The sequence below is a fragment of the Heterocephalus glaber genome, unplaced genomic scaffold (assembly GCF_053883595.1).
Source record: "Heterocephalus glaber isolate CG9 unplaced genomic scaffold, H.glaber_assembly_v1.0 deba00001553, whole genome shotgun sequence".
In the NCBI taxonomy this organism is placed as follows: Eukaryota; Metazoa; Chordata; class Mammalia; order Rodentia; family Bathyergidae; genus Heterocephalus; species Heterocephalus glaber.
The window spans coordinates 34,018,492-34,039,704 of NW_028258344.1; the positions used below are offsets into that span (position 1 = coordinate 34,018,492).

The 21,213-nt window shown below is 33.6% G+C and overlaps 1 protein-coding gene across 6 annotated transcripts in view; it reads right to left on the minus strand.

Moving 5' to 3' along the window:
* Positions 1 to 9,453: 9,453 nt before the first annotated feature.
* Positions 9,454 to 21,213, minus strand: part of Pip4p2 (phosphatidylinositol-4,5-bisphosphate 4-phosphatase 2) — a 53,475-nt gene continuing 41,715 nt past the window's right edge. For all 6 annotated transcript variants that reach the window (XM_004841953.3, XM_021255955.2, XM_087190582.1 and 3 more), the window contains 2 exons: positions 10,591 to 10,681; positions 9,454 to 9,760 (listed from right to left, as the gene is read on the minus strand). In XM_004841953.3, the coding sequence (XP_004842010.1) occupies positions 9,617 to 9,760; positions 10,591 to 10,681 (235 nt within the window). In that variant the 3' untranslated portion in view covers positions 9,454 to 9,616. The remainder of the gene's footprint in view (positions 9,761 to 10,590; positions 10,682 to 21,213) is intronic.

A 21,213-nucleotide genomic window follows, 5' to 3' on the forward strand; every position in this document is an offset into this window, starting at 1 on the left:
TTCCTAATACAGTTTTACAAGGACTTAACAGCAAGGTAATGATCCCTAGCATTTTTAAGGAGTAATTAAGGTTATTTACTGTCCAAAGAAATGTGAAGTGCCTTGAAATCACTACACACACACAAAAAAAACTTGTACGACAGTTTCCCCAAATTTAACAATACTAAGAATTGACATTACCAGTAATAAACTGTAAAAATCAAATCAGCTTTTCTAAACTTTCAATAATATAACTATGCTTAAATGGAATACTAAATCATTCTCACTAGAAACAATGCGCTATAAAATTGTTTTCAAATGATAAAAAAATTATAAAGCTAAAAATATAGGTAATGGTTCAGGCAGCTAATTAAAAATATTCTTTTTCTGAATTTAGGTTTGCAGTATTTTTATCCTTTCAAATTCTGCAATTGGTTGTCATTGTTTTTCTTGTTCTAAGTGAATATTTATGTTGCTCCATCTTTAAAAAGGATTAGAGTGGACTGAGAAAAGCAAGAGTGAAAATAGAAATCTCAGAAGAATACTTCACAGCTAACGTGTATCACTACTCGTAAGTAGAGATTTTATTCACAATTACATTTTCATATCCTATTTAACTCTTCACAGTACTCAAAACTAATAATTCATATATATGCACACATATAAGTCAAACCAGTTACCTGCTCTCATGCAAATAGAAAATTCCAAAAGCTAGGATAAAGGCACTTTAGTGGCCTGAAAAGCCTGGTGAGCAGGAAAAGCTGAAAAAGTAGCATTCTCTAAAGTTTAACAAATTATTTCCTTATCAATCTCTTGCCAATATCTTCCTCTCATGTATTCCACAAACACAAACCATTTTATGGAGGATATGTATACATACACTCTTTTCATTCCTTATGGTTTTTATTTGCCACCAATCGTAAGAATCTCCCTTTATGACACTCAAATTCTGTACTCCCAGTAAGAACACAGGTGTTGGCCAAGGTTAGCTCAGTGGTTCTGCTGCCTGCCTTGCAAGCGCAAGGTCCCGAGTTCAATCCCCGGTACCAAAAAAAAAAAAAAAAAAGAATACAGGTGTTCAGCATAAACTATTCTAAGTGAAAACTCTCCCAAAATTTAAGTTCCCATGCTCCAGCCAATGACCAAACTTACAGTCTGTCCTGTTGTGAACACTTCTGCACAATTTGGCATAATATGAATTTTATCAAACTCATATAAAGTTCATGCAGTAAAATATGACAGTAAAAACAATGGTACAATTAAGCAACAAAATCTCATTGCTGTATTTGAGTGAATTCCTGTAGCCACAAGTTAGTGCAACTCCTACCTTCGCTGTTTGGTATTGTCATGATTCACCATTAGGTGGCAGCATTATCAGCATTGCCTTGGCAGAATGGTTGAATTCTAAATAGTTTTCATTTTTTTTTTTTCACTTAGAAATATTTCCATCAGCACAGTAACTAAATAAAAAATTAATCTGGTGAGTACTGTGCATACTGGGAAAGTTGTATAATGAGTGAAGAACTTCCAACATTAAGATAGTCCACTTACGCTGTAGATTTACCTGTGCTATAAACATAATTTTGCTTATTTCAGGTTTTTATTTAATTACTAACATTGTTACTGAAGCTTACCTCAAGCCTGTTACCTTCAGGCCTTTTTTAAAAAAGTGTTTGATTTGTATTTGGTAATTGTTCAATAGAAACATTTAGGGAAAATGAGTAAGTGTGTCCTGGCAAACATACTAACATCTTGACTCTCAAAGCTACTGGTATTTTCCCTATCATTGTGGAAGTTTAGTTCTTGGGTCATGTACTTGACAAAGTAGTACAGTAGGTAAGACTGGTACTATTCTTTCAGTTTATTCAAAGTTCACACATTACTTCTTTTATTTCTCTATCAGAACTATATCCTAGTATGTAATCTAACATCTAAAACCTTCTTCCCTTAGGGTTTAGATGCCATAAAAATGTCATAATTTCTCACAAATTTATCAATGATCCAATGATACCATAAAATAATTTGCATTAAAGTCTATATCCTTATACAGATATTCTAGATCTAATATAAGAAAATATACCAGCACTGAGATTAAGTTCAGGAAAATCATGTATAAACATATTAATGCATTATTTATAACATTGGAAATACTGGAACCTAAAAATTGGAAAAATTTAAGTATTGTTTTTATTCAGCTTGATGCCAGTTGAGTATTAGGAAGATTACCAAAATGGACAAAATGCTTATAATAACTAGATTTTGACATTCTTAGTATAGGATTTCTAGAAAATTTTGCGTGCGTAATTTATTTAGGGGATTGTGGTCAACTTTCTTTACTTCCATTGATACTGGACTGTTGTATATAGTTTTTAAAGCAGTTTTACCATCTATCTATTTATTTATTTATTTATTTATTTATTTATTTATTTATTGGGGGTTTGAGATAGAATCTCACTATGTAGTCCTTGCTAGTCTTGAATTCACTATGTAGCCCAGACTGGCCTCAGTCATAGAGTTCCTCCTGCCTCAGCCTCCTGAGTGCTAGGATTACAAGAATGCGCCACCATGCCTGGAAATAAAGAAATTTAAATAGCAAATTAGTAGCTAAAAATTAGTAAGCCTTTATAAAGTAGTTCAAGACTTTTATACCTAAAATAGCTAATATATTTGGGTAGTGTGTATGACAACACAGTTCAAAACACTTTTCAGTCTGCAAAAAACCAATGAGATTATCCTGATTAGGGAAAATCAAGGCAGGGAATGAATACTTTGCTCAGGCTTACATAGTAAGTAGCAGGTCTCCAGTTAAAATGTATCCAGTCTGGTTCCAGAGACCATGCTCCTGTTATACATACTGCCACTGAATTGCCCATGGACATATCTCTGCTAAATACCATAGTTTCCAGGATGGCAAGCTGTACACTCTTAGTTCCATTCTCCTTATTCACTTTCCAGTTTGTCTACCCATGGTCAGCAGCAATCTGAAGATACTAAAAGGAAATTTTCAGAAATAAACAGTTCATAAATTTTAAATTGTGTGATGTTCTGAGTGGTGTCACGAATTCTCAACTGTCCTGATCTATCCCTCTAGGACATGAATCATTTCTTTGTCCAGTGTATCCATGTTGACAGTACATACCGATGAATCACTTAATATCCAGTTCAGTTATCAGATGGTCTTCACAGTATCACCAGGCTTGTATTCAAGTGGCCCTTATTTTACCTAATAATAGCCTCCAGGCACAAGAGTAAGGATTCTTGACATTCTATTACAATATATTATAATACTTATTATCTTGTTATTATTGGTAATCTGTAACTGTACCTAATTATATTGTGAACTAAAGTTTATCATTAATATGTTTATGAAAAACTCAGCATATGTAGTGTTCAGGTCTATCTTCAATTTCAGGCATCCACTGAGGGTGTGTGAACATATTCCCCATGGATAAGGGCATGCTACTGTATACCAGTGTGTTAGAAGCTGTTACAAAGATTTGATTCCCTTCAATTCAGCTCAGCTCAGTAAAAGTTTAAAAAGCTCATGTTTATTATGTGTTAAAAATTGAGGATAAAAGAACAAACTGAAGTAAGACTATTGTGACATGTACAGTTTTTTGATTTGTTTTTTTGTTTTGAAACAGGGTCTTGCTAGCTAATTCAGGGTGGTCTTGAACTCACTGTGTAAACCAGGCTGACCTCAAACTCATGGTGATCCTCCTGCCTCAGTCTCCGAAGGGCTGGGATTAAGGCATGTGCCACCATGCCCAGTTCTAATTCATAATTAATAAGAGAATCATCATTTAATAATGCCTATAATAACAGTGCCTATAATACACATATAAACTAGTAAGTGAAAATAGAGGGTAGTATATGTAATGGGAGTGTTTATGTGGAATCAAAATATTACAAGGAAATCATAATTCTGTTGAAGAGTGGGAGAAAAGGCATCATGGAAGAGTTTATATGGGAGGGAGATAATGCCCTGGACAGGAGTTTCAGAGATAACAAGTTTACCCTTCTAGAAAAGGATATTTCTTGCAAGTGGAGGGGCAAGTCCAAAGGAATATAGGAGTGAAACAGCAGTGAATACAAGAAAATACCAGTAATTCAGTCTGGCAGAAACACAAAATATAAGAGGCTGTTTGGTGTTAGCTTAATACTGACCTAAATAAGGATGAAGATTGTTTTATCTTCTCTGTAAGGATATTGAAAGTCATTCAAGGATTTTAGAATGGGTGTAATAATATCCTATGTCCATTTGGAAAATAATTATGTAAGTGAAAATGTGCAAAATAGACTGGGAAGAGGGTAGGAAGCAAGCAAAGCAAGAAGAAAGGCAGAGGAATTAGTTCAGAGGTTTTGACAGTAATCCAGGCAACATATATGAGAGCCATAATTAAGGTAGGTAGTGTCCATGAAGAAAGAAAAGCACATGTAGCTGAAAGAATAAGGAAAACTGAGAATGTGTGGAGGGTGAGAATGAGAAGTGGAAATGTTAATGACAACTATTGACTTGGACACCCAGATGAATATAGGAAACAAAAGGTATTGTGATTTCCGTGAGGAGGCACAAGTGACATGGATATAGGATGAAGGGCTACTGTGGGAAGCAATAGGAGTTTGAAGTTTTAACAAAATGAAATAATTGGGGGTCTAGACTAGAGCATTAGATAGGCCATTCATATTGACATTTAAATCAGTGACACATGATAAGAATGAAAATCAGATACTAATGTCTGCATCGATTAAGGTAAAAGAACTGTGTATGCAGCTGGCAGGGAGACAGGAAGGAGTGAATGGAGGTATGAAGAAAGATGAGGAAAAAGTGTGGCATTATATACTAGGAATAGCTAAGTGATTCTCCATACATCTCCTAAACTCTTACTATAGGCTTAAAATTTAAATTTAAAGCATTTTCCCCACAATTATTTAAATGTCCAATATCTTAGGCCAAAAGTATATTTGATTGGAAATATCAGACAGGACAAAGTTTTTTGGAAAGATTTATTAGAACACTGGGAAATTTCCCATAGTTCTATATTTAGCCATTAGAACTTACACATATGAAAAGGCTACTCAGGGTATCCAAAATATTCCATCAGAACAATGTTGTGATCAATTCCCATTTAGTAAGGTACCTTTAAATGATTCTGACACAAAGTTGAAGATGTCAGATCAAACATTCTCACCTGCTAAATTACACACTATACCTCTTTTTAATTTATACCTCTTTAAATTTATCTGATACCTTAAAACAGTGAGGCCTTCCCTAAAGAATATAGGCTCTTCATTTTTCTGCTCTTTATGTAATATTCCACCTCAAATCAAACACATTTACATTAAACAAAATATAAACACAGCATTTATTTAAACTGGTAAGCATGTTAAATAAATTAAAAAATTAAAAGCCTATACAAATCCTTTTATTAGCATTTTGTTCTATTTTTATTATAATAAAATGAATTTATACTAAAAATCACCAAATGCCGATTTCCTTATATTTAATAGTTAATATTCTTACTGTCTTTATGACTTAATAAAAAGAAAATACATGTAATCTTTTGTTATATAAATTTAAAATGCTCTGAATGTAGTCTGGTACATCAAATTCATGAAAAGATTTTTAAAGTAGAAATGAATGGACAAACATTTTCTATTAATTTTCTTTCAACAAGTGAGTGACAGCCCCAGTGGGTACAAAAACCAAGTTATCTACTACAAGGAAAGCAAGCGCGTGCACGCGCGCACACACACACACACAAAAATCTCATGTAGTGGAAAGCAGAAACATTTTGGAAGCAGATAGATTGATTCCAACTGCTTGATCACATGTAAGCTGAATGACCTTTGACTGATGGCCCCTTTAGAATTATAACTATGATAGAAATTAAATATTAAGAATAGATAAGATTAAACACTAGGGATTTTTTTCTTCATTGCTTATTACATATATGTGTGTATGTGCACCAGAAATATACAGTGAGTAAATGAAAATTCAGACCTTGTAGCAATTAATGCAGGTCACAAGCATGGAAACAATTATGGAGTTTTATGAGAACATATAAGCATAAAGATAGCAATATCAAAATTAAAAGCCAAAGAAAAGAAATGCTATTTACTCAAATCTAATGGCAGCTTTTTCTATGTGAAACAATATGAATGCTAAAGAGACTGGAAGTAAATATATGTATACATTTTAACATGGTGCAGTATGGTAATTTTCAGAGTGTGACCTGGGAGATAGAATCATCTGGGAGTGACTATTTTGAATACAGATTCCTGTCTTACTTAAAATCTGTCTCTTTAGATGCTTGGGAGTCATACTTATATGTCCTCTGGTAAACAGAAGCAAGAATACTCCCTTCTTTCATTCTCATAAACATTTTAATGGCACATATTGGGAAGCTAGCACTGTACTTGGCCCATTACTAGGTTCTTTTCTTCTAAAATGACATATGTATATTAACAAAAGACTTGCTCAAAAATATCTGACTGTGAAGCCATTTTTCTCTTCTAAGAACTAAGGCAATTTGTACCACTTTGGGAAGCGTGGGACAAATTGTTCCTTTCCTGATTAGAGGTTATGATGTATTCTCTCAAACAAAACACTTCCCTAGCACTTTCTATGTTCACTAGGCACTGAAAGATATTCTAACTTAAAAAACTGAGCATAAAGTCTTAAATTTTGATTTAATTAATTAAAATGGTAATTCATATAAGACTAAGCTTAAATATGTACATGCTAACTTTAAAACTTAGCTTTTATCAGTAAAATTCATTTAGATTTTAGTAACTTTATTATAAAACTTCAAAAATCTGACATTGATATAATCATCACACACCATTCTTACCTATTTACCAAAAGCAAAACTTGAACTTTCCAACTATTACTCTAGTTCAAGTTTTTAAAAAATCATTTATCTCTGACCACCCTGCGAAAACTACTAACAATATACTATCTTATTTTACTTAGATTTTCAATAAATAAAAATAAAATATTTTTCCCAAAGTGGATCATACTCTACATGTTGGTTTGTAACTTGACTTTGTCACACGGTATTTTGCAGATCATTTCCAATTTCATAATGAAAATTTTCATCATGTTCTTAGTGACTGATTGTCACTTCATTATAACTAGTGTGCTATAATTTGTTCCACCCATCCCATATTATTGAATTTAACTCTTTCTTGTTTTAATACCTATTGTAAAGAGAAATGTGATAAACACCATTGTACATGCATATTTGCTCTTTTATTCTTAACATCATTAGTATAAATTCTTAGAGAATTACTAGGCCAAAGACTAAAAGGGGCATGTGTATGTGTGTTTTCTCATGTCCTGAAAAGTACAGGGATATTACTCTCTTTAATTCTTTGTTAATATGACAGATGAAAAATACAGTCTCTTTAACTTATATTCCTTGACTTTTAGCAAATTGAAAAAAATTTATGCCTAATTATTTATTGTTCATTTCTTCTTTCATGAATTGCTTTATTGTGCCTTTAGTCCTTTCTTATATTAAAAAGATTAACTCTATGTACTGTTTTGAAAATATCTTCACCAGTTTGTCCTTTGTCTTTGATTATGATTTTTTTCATACAGTAGTATTTGAAGTGTATGTTTTGAATCATCCACTATATCGACTCTTTCCTATATGACTTCTGCTTTTAAATTCTAGGGAAAAACTGTTTAGTATTTCTTTAAGATTATATTTAGCTATATACTCTGGCACAAAATATAAAGTACAGATGCAAGTATACATAAGAACTTAATTCATTCACTCATTTATTCATTCATGCATCTTCATTCTTTCATGCGTATTGAGTACATATATTAAATTGTTCTAAGTGATGATAAAGCAGTGAACAAGACTACTCAGGTTTCTGCTCTTGTTCAGTTACATTCCAAAAGGAATATGATGATTTAGCATATTATTTAATGTGGCATTTCAAATCAAAAGGAGAAGAATGGATTGATTATTCAATACACAATTCCATTATAACTAGTTAATCATTAAGAAAAAAATTCATACTGAACATCCAGCATATTACAAATGGATTTAAAATCTGAATTTCAAAAAGATACTTGAAAAATAGGAAAAAAGCCTAAAGTGAGTGTTATATTTATTATATACCTTCTTAAACATGAAAACTAAAGCAATTTTGGAATTTTGGCAATTTGGGAAAATGACATCTTATTTTTTAAAATGGAATAGAACAAAGTAATTTTTGAACAATAATCTTTATTAGTGTGTTTTCAAAGGTACATATATAATCCTGAGCTACTGCATTGGTACATTTATCATTCACTCTTTGAAGTTTACATGTATTTTGTTCCAAACTCTCTGGTGAGTACATTTTTATACTAGTCAGGAACATAAATAATTTAAAATATTAGTCTTATCCTTGGAATCACCAATTAATTTACTCAAATCATCTCATTATCTAATTCTACTACATGAAAGACTGTAGAACATTAATTTTCCATTAACCAATTTCTTTTCAAAACTGCAAAGACAGGCAGTGCAAGAGCTGATTCCATAAATCCTAGCATATTCTTAGAAAACTATGTTGCTCTTTATCTTTGATGTTTTCTTGAATAAATTGGATAATTATCTGACCAGTTATATTTGAGAAGAATGGTAAGAGTACCTCTAATCTTAACATTTTAACTAGTGCAAAATGTCATAGGCTTCCTGCACATATAAGTGGCACATAATTATCCAAATAAGAAAAATTTACCATGATCTAATGAAAAGGAGCATAACTCAATGTAAGTATATCTTTGATTAAATGGGCAAGTAAAAATATGTTATGTGAAATCCTTCCTCTGATATCTATAAAGGAATACATACAGCTGATTAATATTAAATTCTGTAAATCCAGACCAGATTTACTTATAATTGGCCAATGAAAAGACAAAAATGAAAGATAAAAACTCCTGTGATCATTGAGAAAAGACATTTATCCAACATCTCCAACAGTGGACAAATAAATATTTTCAGTCTCATATTTTAAATTACTATCAAAATATTGTATCTTTCTACAAACAACAAAAAAAACTAGCATACAGTATCTAGAAATGTTTCTCTGACAAGAATGTCAAGTTTTTGAAAGTACACTCAAATTTTTTTCCTGAATAAGGTCACTATAATCTTCGGTTAAACTTACTGTAAGCAGTTCAAGCAAAAATGAATATTGCTTAGATTATAAAGCAAGCAATTTTGATACTGTAATTAAAATATATGTATAAATGTGAAACTATTGTGGAACATTTCAAACACTTTTTGGGAACATTCACAGATCAGCAAGTAATGGAATAACTGATTTAAACAAAACAAATGTGATATAGTATGTAAGGTTTGGTGACAAATCCAAAAATATCTTTAATTGCTTTAAAAGAACATAAAAACACAGCTTTATCTTTCTGTGTTTGAAAATCCAGCAGCAAAACAAACTATTTGCATATAATGTAGTGCAATAAGCATTTATTTGAAAGAGATTCCCAAAGTCTTGAAACTATTATACATAAGCTAGAATGGAATCCATTAGAATAAATGATTTAAAGATGTCCAGAGTAGTTTATCAAGAACTGTTAGACACTCTCACCTGAATCACTGAATCGTAAGCAAGTTTATGTAAAACTGTGTTCTGGATAACTGACTCTTATGGCTCCCCAGTAACAAGCTCGGATAAGGCAGATCAAACCTAAGAAATAAGCAATGGCCCAAGAAATGTAGGTTGCATGAAATTGTCTTGCAAAATCTTGGGTGCCAACCTAAAACAAAAAGGAATTTAAAAAAATATTAAAAACTTTAAGAAAATATCTGGTTAGAGAACTTGTGCCAGCTTACATGTGATTTGTATTAAATACACCCCCAAACTGAAGCCACATAATCCCTATAAAATGTGAGTAGGTATATCTATTGACTGTAACTGAGGGATAACACTGCTACTTATATTAACTATAAATTTTATGAAGTAAATGAAAAAGCATGATAAAATACATTTTCTCAAAAAGGTATTAATCCATGTAACTCCTTACTATTGTGTGACACAGTATGGCATTGTTAATAATGTGGGACCAGGTATACTAACTGACAGCAAGAGCATGGAGAAAAGTTGGCAGCAAAACACATCAGTTCCTTCTTCTAGCATAATCCCCATGCCAATTCCTTAGATTCAGTCTTCTCTAAAAATAAGCCAATTTCATAGTGATAAAAGATTTCTGCTTTACATGAGTAAAAAGAAGAATGCTTTTTCAGGCTTCCATAGCTGAATGAGAGTTGCTTTGAAGATAAAATACTCCATGGCCATACAAGGTTGTTTCTGCCACTAACTAAAAACAAATGGGGTTTTGTTAAATGGATGGTAAATTCTTCATATTTAGAGCTTTGAAATGGGTTCAAAGACACCATTTTACCTTGATGAGTAAGCTCCATTAAAAACAGATCTATGGTTCTGATTGCCCATAATTTCTCAGAAGCTTCTAGGCTTGGGAGGCTAGAAAGATAGCCTTCTCAGGGGCCACTGAAGGTCATCCCAGGCCTCACCACTGACTACTGCTAACAAAGTTGAGAGAAAAGAATTCTATCAAGTAGTACTCACAGTTAATCCAACTCCAATGAAAATACTTATCATTCCAATGGTAATGTATGCACAGCAGCGCCTTCGTGGAAGTGCACTACCCACTGAAGAACTGCAAATTCATAACAGTAAAACAGAATATTAAACATTTGCATAAACTTTATCCATGTCATCTTTGTGAGCTCTATATATGGCTTCAGTAACATTATAAATTTTGTTTCTTCAATTTAATAGATAACCTGCACAAAATGTTGTTTTCAATGAATGACAAGATCATAAATGATGAATTGGTGATATTATTATGGCTTTAAACAAATTTCAAGCCTTGGTTATTGACAATATCCACAAAAAACTACAATAGTCCCTGATGATCTTCCAAGATATTTCTAGAAAAATCTATTATGAAATGGAAAATCAGTTCTACCTTACAAATAGCAGTTGCTCTTTACAGTTATAGCAGTTTATGGTTAGTGTATGTGATGATTAATTTTGATTTTCAATTTGATTGGCTGCCGAGATGCCTAGGAGATAAATGAAGATTAGTGGGTGTGGCTGGTTGGGTCATGGAGGCACAATCTGAGGACATCTGTTCCCTAGTCCCTTCCTCTCAGGCTTCTTCCCCTCCTCTCTGCTTTCTGGGTGCCATTACTAGAGCAGTTTCCTCCTGACATGCCTTCCCTCCATGATGTTCTGGCCGGAAGCCAGTCAACCATGGATGGAGTGAAACCTCTGAAACTGTGAGGTACGTATAACTTCTCCTTTTAGCTGTTGGTTTTAGGTATTTTGTCCCAGCAACAGGAAAGCTGACCAATAAGGTATAGAAAATTTGGAAAATGGAGCAAAGAATAAAAAGGAAAAGGAAAATTAGCTGTAATTCTACCATCATAAAATAGTTGCTCAACACTGGCATATTTTCCTCCTGCCATTTTTTAAAATTTACCAATGTAAAGCATGAAAGTCTTCCCGTATCATTAAGTATTCTCAAATTGTAATTAATTCTGTATCATTGTACACTTAAAAGTGTTTTCACAATTACCAATGATGCCAGCTAGGCTTCCTTTTAAAGGATTTTATTTTTCATCATTTTCTTTACTTTTTAAAAACTAGGATTATTAAGTTAAAGGGCTATACTTTTCAAGTGTTTTGATATGTAAAATTGTAAAAAAGCCTCTAGAAAATTCATAAAAGCATATACTGCTATTGTATTCCTCCAGTGAAATTCCAAATACAATCATGTTTAGCTGTCTCCATTTCTAATTTTAGTAATTTTCAAAATGATGCAAGTAAAGCAAAGATTAAATAGCCAAAGTAGCACTATTTTCTTGCCTAACTGTACATACATTTATTAACACATACCGTATACCAGGAAGTGTTAGTTATTGCCTTTGTAGAGAGTGCCAAAATTGTGCCTAACATATTGCATTCTCTCAAGGAATGTCTATTGAATATGAAATACAGAAAACATCACTTGGCATAATTTAGAAATGTGTCATTCCAAAGAGGTTAATTTTGCATTAAATATTTCCTTTTATTATCCAACTAATTTTTAAAAATTGGTGATATCTACTTCAAATATATATTTTCCAGAATACTTTAGCCCAAAGATAAGTATCTGGATGACTTAAGGGGCTCATCATTAATTACTGTCTTGAACAGACTGCTATTTAGAATTAATCAGGGCATGTAAAATTCATTGCTTTATGCTATATTTAGCCTTTACACTTATTTTGGTTTTAATTCTTATGCATTCACTTCATGTATTTTCCTGTCTTGTACCTCATAGCTGCTTCTTACTTTTCATTACTACTTGTGTATCTGTCTCTGGCAGTCTCTACCATATGTAAGAAACCAACTGAGCTTATTAGAATTATATATTAAATAAATCAACAGTTCTAAGTGAATATTAGAACATCTTTTCTATGAGCCAAGATAATAACTTGAGTATTTTAATTTCAATATGTGAATTCTGCTTAGATAACTCTGCCATTTTTTCATCACTCAGTCAGTACTTCTAAGAAGTCTTCCTAGAAAATAAAGAACCTACTGCTACTCTACAACCCAAATGCCATCTCAGCACAGGGGTAGGACAAGAAGCACTTACTGCGTGAATAATAAAATCTCTTAACCATTTAACACATTATGTGCTGTCTATATGCCATATGTAGGATTGTTTTGCGTTTGTTAAAATTTTGTGTGTTCTGAACTTTGTTTCTGTCATTTGCATTTTTTGTGGTACTAGGGGTTGAACCTTTATTCATCAAACCCTACATAAGACTTCTCTACTGGTATGTGACCATTTAGTTCATTCATTTTCATGACATTCATTCATTATATGAATATAATACAGTTTACTCATTCTTCTTGTTGATGGGCATTCAGATTATTTTCTTAATATTTTGCTGTTTGTTATATCAGTGCTGCTTTGAATACTCTTTTATGTCTCTTCACTTATATATGCAAGAATTTCTCAAACACCTAGAAACAGAAATGCTGAGTTGTATCATAGACAAATCTTTAGTACATACCAAATTTATATCTCCAACAAAACTGTGTAAGAGCTATCATTGTTCCATTGCAAATTCTCATTAACATTTCAATATTTTTATTGTTCTAATGTTTAAAACTTTTATGGATAAGGATGGTATTTTATTGCAGTATAAATCTGCATAGCCCTGGTTTCTAGCAAGGTTGAACATCTCTTCAATTGCTCTTTGGCTGTTCTTTTTCTTTTTCTGTTAACTAATTGTTCACGTCTACTGCCCTTTTGTCTGGAGCTATCTTTTGCTTTCTAATTCACAGATTTGTATTATCTGAATACTAATCCAGGCAGCTCTATATACTCCATGCATCTTTCTATAATTTTTTTTTTTGAGACAAGATACTGCTTTGTAATTCAGGCTGGGCTTGAACTAACTATGTAGTCCAGACTGGCCTCAAACTCACAGCAATTCTCCTGCTTCAGCCTTGCAATTGCTGGGATTACAGACATGTGCCACCATACCCGAGACTTATAAACTGTCCTTTTAAAATTTTTAATAATATCTTTTCATGAAGTATTTCTTTTTTAAAAATCAACGAGATGTAATTCTAGTACATCTAGTCAAAATGATCAACTTCTTTAAAGTATGTGCTTTCTTACACCTAATCTAGGAAAAAAACCTTTCTACCTCTATCATAAAAATATTGTTCCTTTAGAAGTATTTTAAAAATTGCCTTTTATATTTATGTCTTGATCTACAAGAATATAGTCTTTGTAATTTCCAATCTTTATTTTACATATATTGAAGTTATATTGTTGGATGCTCACAAGTTCAGAATTTATATTTATGCTGAAGTGGCCATAATAATACTGTTTTTATACTAAAGAGTATGAGATAAAGCATGTACTAAAATCCTGTAACAGAGAAACCAGAGTACAGTAGTTTAAAGAAATGTTTATTTCTCTAGCATATAAATTCCAAGGTAAATGTATGGCCCAGGTTTGGTAAACAGCTCTCTTCTGTGACTGATTAGCATTGTCAGACTCAACATAACCCGTAAGATTCCTGCTGCAGTTGCCTTTTTCAACCAACTGGACAAGGGGAAAGAAAACCAAAGCAATTCTGCCTCTAAGGAGTGTGTCAGGAAGCTGTACTCATCACTTTTGTTCACCTTCCATTGGTCCTAAACCTACACTTAGAGCTACCACCAGGGGTGGTTAGGAATGCTGTCTCTGGCTGGACTGCCAGTAAAATTGGGATTCTATTACTACAACGAAGAAGAAAACAATAGTTTCTACTATTTAAACTGATATTATTGTTACTATTCTAGTGTTGTTTTGTGTTTACGTGGTATATCCTTTATTTTAGTTAGTGTTTCTTGGTTGTATCTTTCTCCATCCTCTTCCTCCATCCTATTCCATTCTGTTCCGTTTTGTGTCTCATATTTTATGTGTCTCTTCTTCAGATTTCACATAGATATTCTTAAATCGAGTCTGATAATTTCTGGTAAACCTTATTGGCTTGATTAATCTGATAGATATGGATTATTTCTCCATCTTTCCTAGACCTCTTTTGGATTGACTATGTTTCTTTTATTTCTCCTTCTACTCATCACTTTTATTCCTTTTAAGATATATTTAAAATTTTAACATGCATATCTTTTCAAAATCAAAGCCATCTAATAAGTCTATCTTTATAGTAAATTCAAAGATTTTAAGTACTAAACTCCAAACAGTCCACTCCCATCCAGTATTTCAACACTATTGTACTTAGTGTCTTCAAATTTGCTAGCATTAACATTTTTTCATTAAGTTTATTGGTACATTTTAGGTATACAATAATTACATTCATCATTGGGAATTTGTACCTTTACATGATGTTTCTTGGTTCTTATTTTTTCCCCATTCCCATGCCCTCCCTTCACCCCCTCCATCCTTCCCTATTTACAAAGACTGTTTCCATTTTTTCCTTTTCTCATATTTTTTCTTTTCCCTTCTTTCCTTTCCCCTACCACTTCCACTTCCCCTACTCCTTTAGACCTTTTCTTCCTATTTCACATTATCAATTATACATTGATAGCATTAACATTTTTGATACTGTTTTTGCTACTTTGTGCAACCAATGCTCTTGATCAATGTTTATGATTTTCTGATCTACCTTATCTTGTTACAAAGATTTCTTGTGGAATATTTTCCATCTTTGTTAGTTCATCTGTTAGCAGTTTTTCTTAAAGGACGGTATCAAGATGGCAGATTTTCTGAGTTTTGTTTTTTGTTGGTTTGTTGGCTTATTTTGTATTTTAAAATATATTTTATTATTCTACGATATAGTTTAGACAGATTATAATACCAGTTTGACGGTTATTTTCTCAGTATTTTTAAATATTTCTAAACTTGGGTCCTGGCTTCCATTTTTGCTGTTGAGATGTTTACTAATATAACTTATCTTCTTCTTTTTCCATTAAGTTTATTGGTACATTTTAGGTATACAATACAGTTACATTCATCATTGGGATCTTGTACCTTTACATGATGTATCTTGGGTCTTATTTTTTCCCCATTCCCCTGCCTTCCCTTCACCCCCTCCACCCCCCTTCCCTATTTACAAAGACTTTGTTTCCATTTTTTTTCCTTTTCTCGTATTTTTTCTTTTCACTTCTTTTCTTTCCCCTACCTCTCCCACTTCCCCTACTCCTTTAGACCTTTTCTTCTTATTTCACAATATCAGTTACACATTTTGATCCTTATTTACACATTTAGTTTCTCATACCAGAGAAACTATTTGGTATTTACACATGTGTGTCCCATTTATTTCACTTAAGAGTATGGCATCAGTGTGCATCCACTTAGCTATGTCTCTATAGTTTCTTGTTCTTTATGGCTGAGTAGTACTCCATTTTGTAAAAAAATACAACTTCTTTATCCAGTCTCCAGTTGATGGGCAATTGGGCTGTTTCCAAGTTTTAGCTATTACAAACTGTGCTGCTACAAACATAGGTGTGCATATATCACTGTGATATGATTCTTTTAATTCTTTTGGGAAGATATCCAGCAGGGGAATAGCTGGGTCAAATAGGACTTCTAATCCTAGTTTTTTGAGGTATTTCCATGTTGATTTCCACAGTGGTTGCACCAGTCTGCACTCCCACTAACAATGAAGAAAGGTTCCCTTCTCCCCACAACCCCGCCAGCATTTGTTATTGGTGGATTTCTTGATAGCAGCCATTCTTTCTGGAGTGAGGTGGAATCTCAGTGTTGTTTTCATTTGCATCTCTTGAATGACCAGTGATGTTGAACATTTTTTCATATGTTTATTTGCTGCTTTTACTTCTTTGTATGAGAAATGTCTGTTCATTTCAGATGCCCATTTTTTAATCAGTCTTTATATTTGGGGGGTCTGACTTTTTTGAGTTCTTTATATATTCCAGATAGTAGACCTTTGTCTGAGGAACAACAGGTGAAGATTTTTTCCCACATTGTGGGTTGTCTCTTCACACTGTTGGTGGTTTCTCTTGCTGTGCAGAAGCTTTTTAATAAGAAGAGATCACACTTGTTGATTGCTTGTGCTAGTTCACGGGCAACTGAGGTTTTGTTCATAAAATCTTTTCCTATACCAATGTCTTCAAGAGTTCTACCTAACCTCTGTTCCAGACAATTCAGCGTTTCTATTTTAATATTTAGATCTTTAATCCATTTCGATTTTAGTTTAGAGCATGTGAGAGATACAGGTCTAGTTTTAATCTTTGGCAAGTTGAAACCCAATTTTTCCAGCGCCATTTATTAAAGAGGCTATCTTTCCTCCAGTGAGGATAGTTGGCTCCTTTGTCAAAGATGAGGAAGCTGAGTATGTCTGGAGTTGTTTCTGCATCTTCTAATCTATTTCACTGATCCTCAGGTCTGTTTCTTTGTCAGTACCATGCTGTTTTTATTACAGTGGCTTTGTAGTATGGTTTCAAGTTGGAGATTGTGATACCCCCTGCCATGTCTCTGTTGCCTAGAATTGCTTTTGCTATTCTAGGTCTCTTCTGGTTCCAAATGAATTTTATAACTTATCTTTTTGATATGTTTCCTTTCTGGTGGATTTTTTTCTTGACCTACTCTTTTCTGGATGAATAGTACTTGAAAGAACTTCATTGAAAGGGAGTGTTTTTCAACTCCTGCACCTTCTGCAAAGCTAAGTTCATCTCTCTCATTCTTTGCCTGAACACTGAATCCTTCAGAATAGCTCTAGTTATCATTTTATCTTTATCTTTGATGCATGGGTATTTCCTTAGCTTTTTTATCAGTTGAGCTATGCAATTAAAAGGATGTTTGTTATAGTTGTTTTTCATATTACTGGATGTGAAAGGCAAAAGCATATACAAAAATGTGGAAAGTGAACTTCCAAGAGGAAAGATCTTTCAATGTTCCCAAACAGCTCATTATTTACTCTTCAATTAACTATTCTTCCCATTCACAAAAACACCTTAGAGAACACTAGGGTTATGAGGAACTCCTAGAAAATGCTTGTGTAGCTAATGCTATAAAAATTTATAAGGGAAAGGTACAAAGCAGTGATCTTTACATCACATTTGCAGTGAGGTAATTAGGAAAGGCCCTGTTAAGTGGCTGTTATGGTTTGAATATGGCTTATTCCCTCTGGAACCCAAGCTGCAGTTTAATCCTCACTGTGAGGTTTTAAGAGATTGGAAACAATCTGAATGGTGTGTAGAGGTGGAGACTTTAAGGATATGAGTAGGATTAGATACACTTATGGGAGTGGAAAGCCATGATTGAATGCTGCTTGCTTTATAAGAACAGAAAGATCAGAGACAGACACATACAAATGCACTCCCTGTATGCATGTCTCTTGCCATGTGAGACACTGCGCTGCCTTGGGACTCTAAGAATGCCACCATCAGATGTGGACTTTTAACCTCAGATCACATCTCTGAGATAAAATTAACCTCTTTATAAAGCATGAAGTTCTGATATTTTTATAGTAACAGAAAATGGACTAATACAATAGAGGGACAAGGGAAGATATAAATAGATGGAGGAATAAGTTATTTTAGCTGAAAATAGTAGCACTGTTCAGGTATGAAAAAAAATAATTTTGTCAAGGAACAAGCAACAGAATAACTTTTCTGCCAGAAAAGGTTTCTGCAGGTGAATAGTAGAGGTAAAGGATATTTGAAGTTGAATAGATGTTTTCCAGGTAAGGCAGGGTGAGGAAGGCACTAGCCGAACTATCCCAGATCTAGCAGGATGAGATTAAGAGAGAGAAGTAAGAAAGTGAATAATAATAATAATAATAATAATAATAATAATACATTTTTAGAAGTAGAATTTATTGAGGCTGAAACATAGAGGGTTGTGTGTTGGGCTGGAAGAAAGCAAAGATACCCATAGAAAATTTAGGCATAGGCCGGGGATTTAGCTCAGTGGTTCCGCCGCCTGCCTCAAAAGCGCAAGGACCCAAGTTCGGTCCCCGGTACCAATAAAAAAAAAAGAAAATTTAGGCATAGACTTAAATCTAGAGAGCTAGATATATCTTGCTAATAAATTTGGAGTTTGATTTTGGAATTTAGGCAATAAGCATATTTAGTAAGCCATATGATGCATTTCTGCCAAAATATAAAAGCAGTTTTTCCTTAGAATAATTTACATGCCACTAACTACTCCTATGGAAATGACACCTCCTTGGGGGTGTGCAGTATATAACTTACAAAAACATGTGACATGGCCATAAATATGGCAGCTCCAAAAGATCTGAAGCCAGAGAGATTAAAATCATGTATGTCTTTGGGCACCATCACTCTAGTAAATGGACTGAGAACTGCAAGGCTGGAGGTTGAGAGAAAATTAGAAACCATTATAATAATCTTAATGAGAAATGTTAAATGTATGAACTAACTCAGAAATACTGAGAATAAGAAGACAAAATCAGAACGTCCAGAGATAGAATTGGTAAGATATTACCATCTAGCTATGGAAATGAAGCAAAGATACACTCAGATTTCTGGCTTCATCATATGGGCAGATGGGATAACATTCATTAATATGACATATTCATCAATATATAAGAAAGATTAGTTTTCAGAGTAGGGTAGGGAAGTTGTTCACGGTGTATTTAAGAAAACAAGGAGATACCAAGTTTAAATAACTATAGGCAAGACAGGGAAGAGATTGTATGTCTATACCTGAAGGTTCAAAGAGAGACCCAGGTGATTTGATGGCATAAAAATGACATAGGAACATGAAAGAAAACCTAGATGCAATGTGGCCAAGTTCCCATGCTGGAAAGCAGTAAAATTTAACAACTTGCAAGAGAAAATGAAAACTACAAAGGAAATAACAAAGGACTGTCTGAAAAGTCTGGAAAACTAGGAAGAAAGCAGTTTCTGAAAACCAAAAAAGAGAACACATTTAAAGGGAAAAAAAGCAGCATGATGAACAGAACCAAATACTCAAAGAAAACAAGTAGTAGAAGGACTGAACTATTTCAGCTTGCAACTGGGGTGTGTATTTCCTCCGAGCAAAATTCATTGGCCTTCTGAAGACAGACAGCTCTTTGGGCTTTACTCCAGAGGGAATGGTGTGCCTTGATCAAATGAAGTCATAAGCCTTGGAGAAATCTTCCACCGCCAGAGAAAAGGAAAGGGAGTGAGTACAGAAAGAGATAGGCTTATGCGCAGGGAGTTCACAGATAGCTGCCATCATCTCAGAGAGACAAGAGGAAACTCAACAGCAGACAGTGGGGAAGCTGGGGGAAAGAGGTGGAGAATTTGAGAGGAACAGTGAGTGTCTGGGCACAGGTGTGTTGAGGAATGAGGGGGGAGTTAATCAAGGACACTTTAAGAAGGAATACTGAGCGGGCTTTAGCTCAGAGGTAAAGCTGTAGATTTTATTAAGTGAGATCAGACAAACAAGCTTGAAATATAGCATGGTTTCTCTTATATGAGAACCCCAAAATATAAGTAATGAGCAAAAGAAAAGGTAATTAGGAAATAGGGAGATCTTTTTCAAATGGGAAGGGAAACAAGAGGCAGAGGGAAGGGAGAGGGAGAAAAGGAAAAGGGGATAAAAGAGAAAAAAATAGTTTTTGCAAATGGGAAGAGGATCAAGAGATAAAGCAGCAAGGAGGGAGGGCGTGGAGTAGGGAATGAAAACAGAATTAAGATTTCTTATGCACATGTATCACAACAGATGTAATCATTATGTACTGCAAACACGTACTAATAAAAATTAAAATAAGTTACATAAAATATTGGTTAAAAAAGAGCTAATCAATATTGAATTTTTCCATTCTCAGTTATCTTGGTAAAGGATGGTAGAAGCCAAGGCCTTACTGATCAAACACAGCAGTTTACTTTGCTTAAATTATAATTCACACATTTAAGAAAAAAGGAATTGTATAGAAAAAAGGAGTTGAAAAGCCTATGGGATGAAGATTTAGATAATCTAAGAAACCTAGAAGTCTCTATATCTACTATGTTCAATATGAATGGATCATCCTCTGCCAGACACATCTTTTTCAGATCCCGCATTCCCTATTTCAATGAATAGCTCTGTAGCTTCTCAGAACTAAGTTCATTCTTGACCCCATCCTCTCTCCCCTTGCCCCTACACATTCAATCCTATTTACTCTATTTCCTTAATAGCACACCTGCACTGACTCCTCTGTACCTTTGTACAGATAGCTCCCTCTGCAGTGAACCACCCTACCCTATTTTTCTCATTTTCTGAAAACTGCTCATATATCACTTCCTCCAGAAAGCCTTCCCTCTTGATCCCTTACCCTCCAATCTCCAAAGTGGAACATGCGGATCATACCTCTTTTGAGCACTTAAAACTTTATTGTAATTGTCTATTCCTTCCTCTCCTGCTTTGTCTGTAAAATAAATTCCTTTCACATCAAGATTATGTCTTTTACTTAAAGCACTCAGTACCTAATACAGAATTGTTTTTTGAATTAATGAATAATTATAAAAATACAAAAAAAAGCAAAATGAAAGGATATCATCTGAGAGTAAGAATCTGCTGTTGTTTAAAATTGTACGAGGTGATTCACAATGGAATATATCAGTGATGTGGAACAAAAGATACTCAATAAGAATTACCATGGATTAAATCAATGCCTCTATTAGGTTTAGGCCCATTATAACATTGCATGGAACTTATAT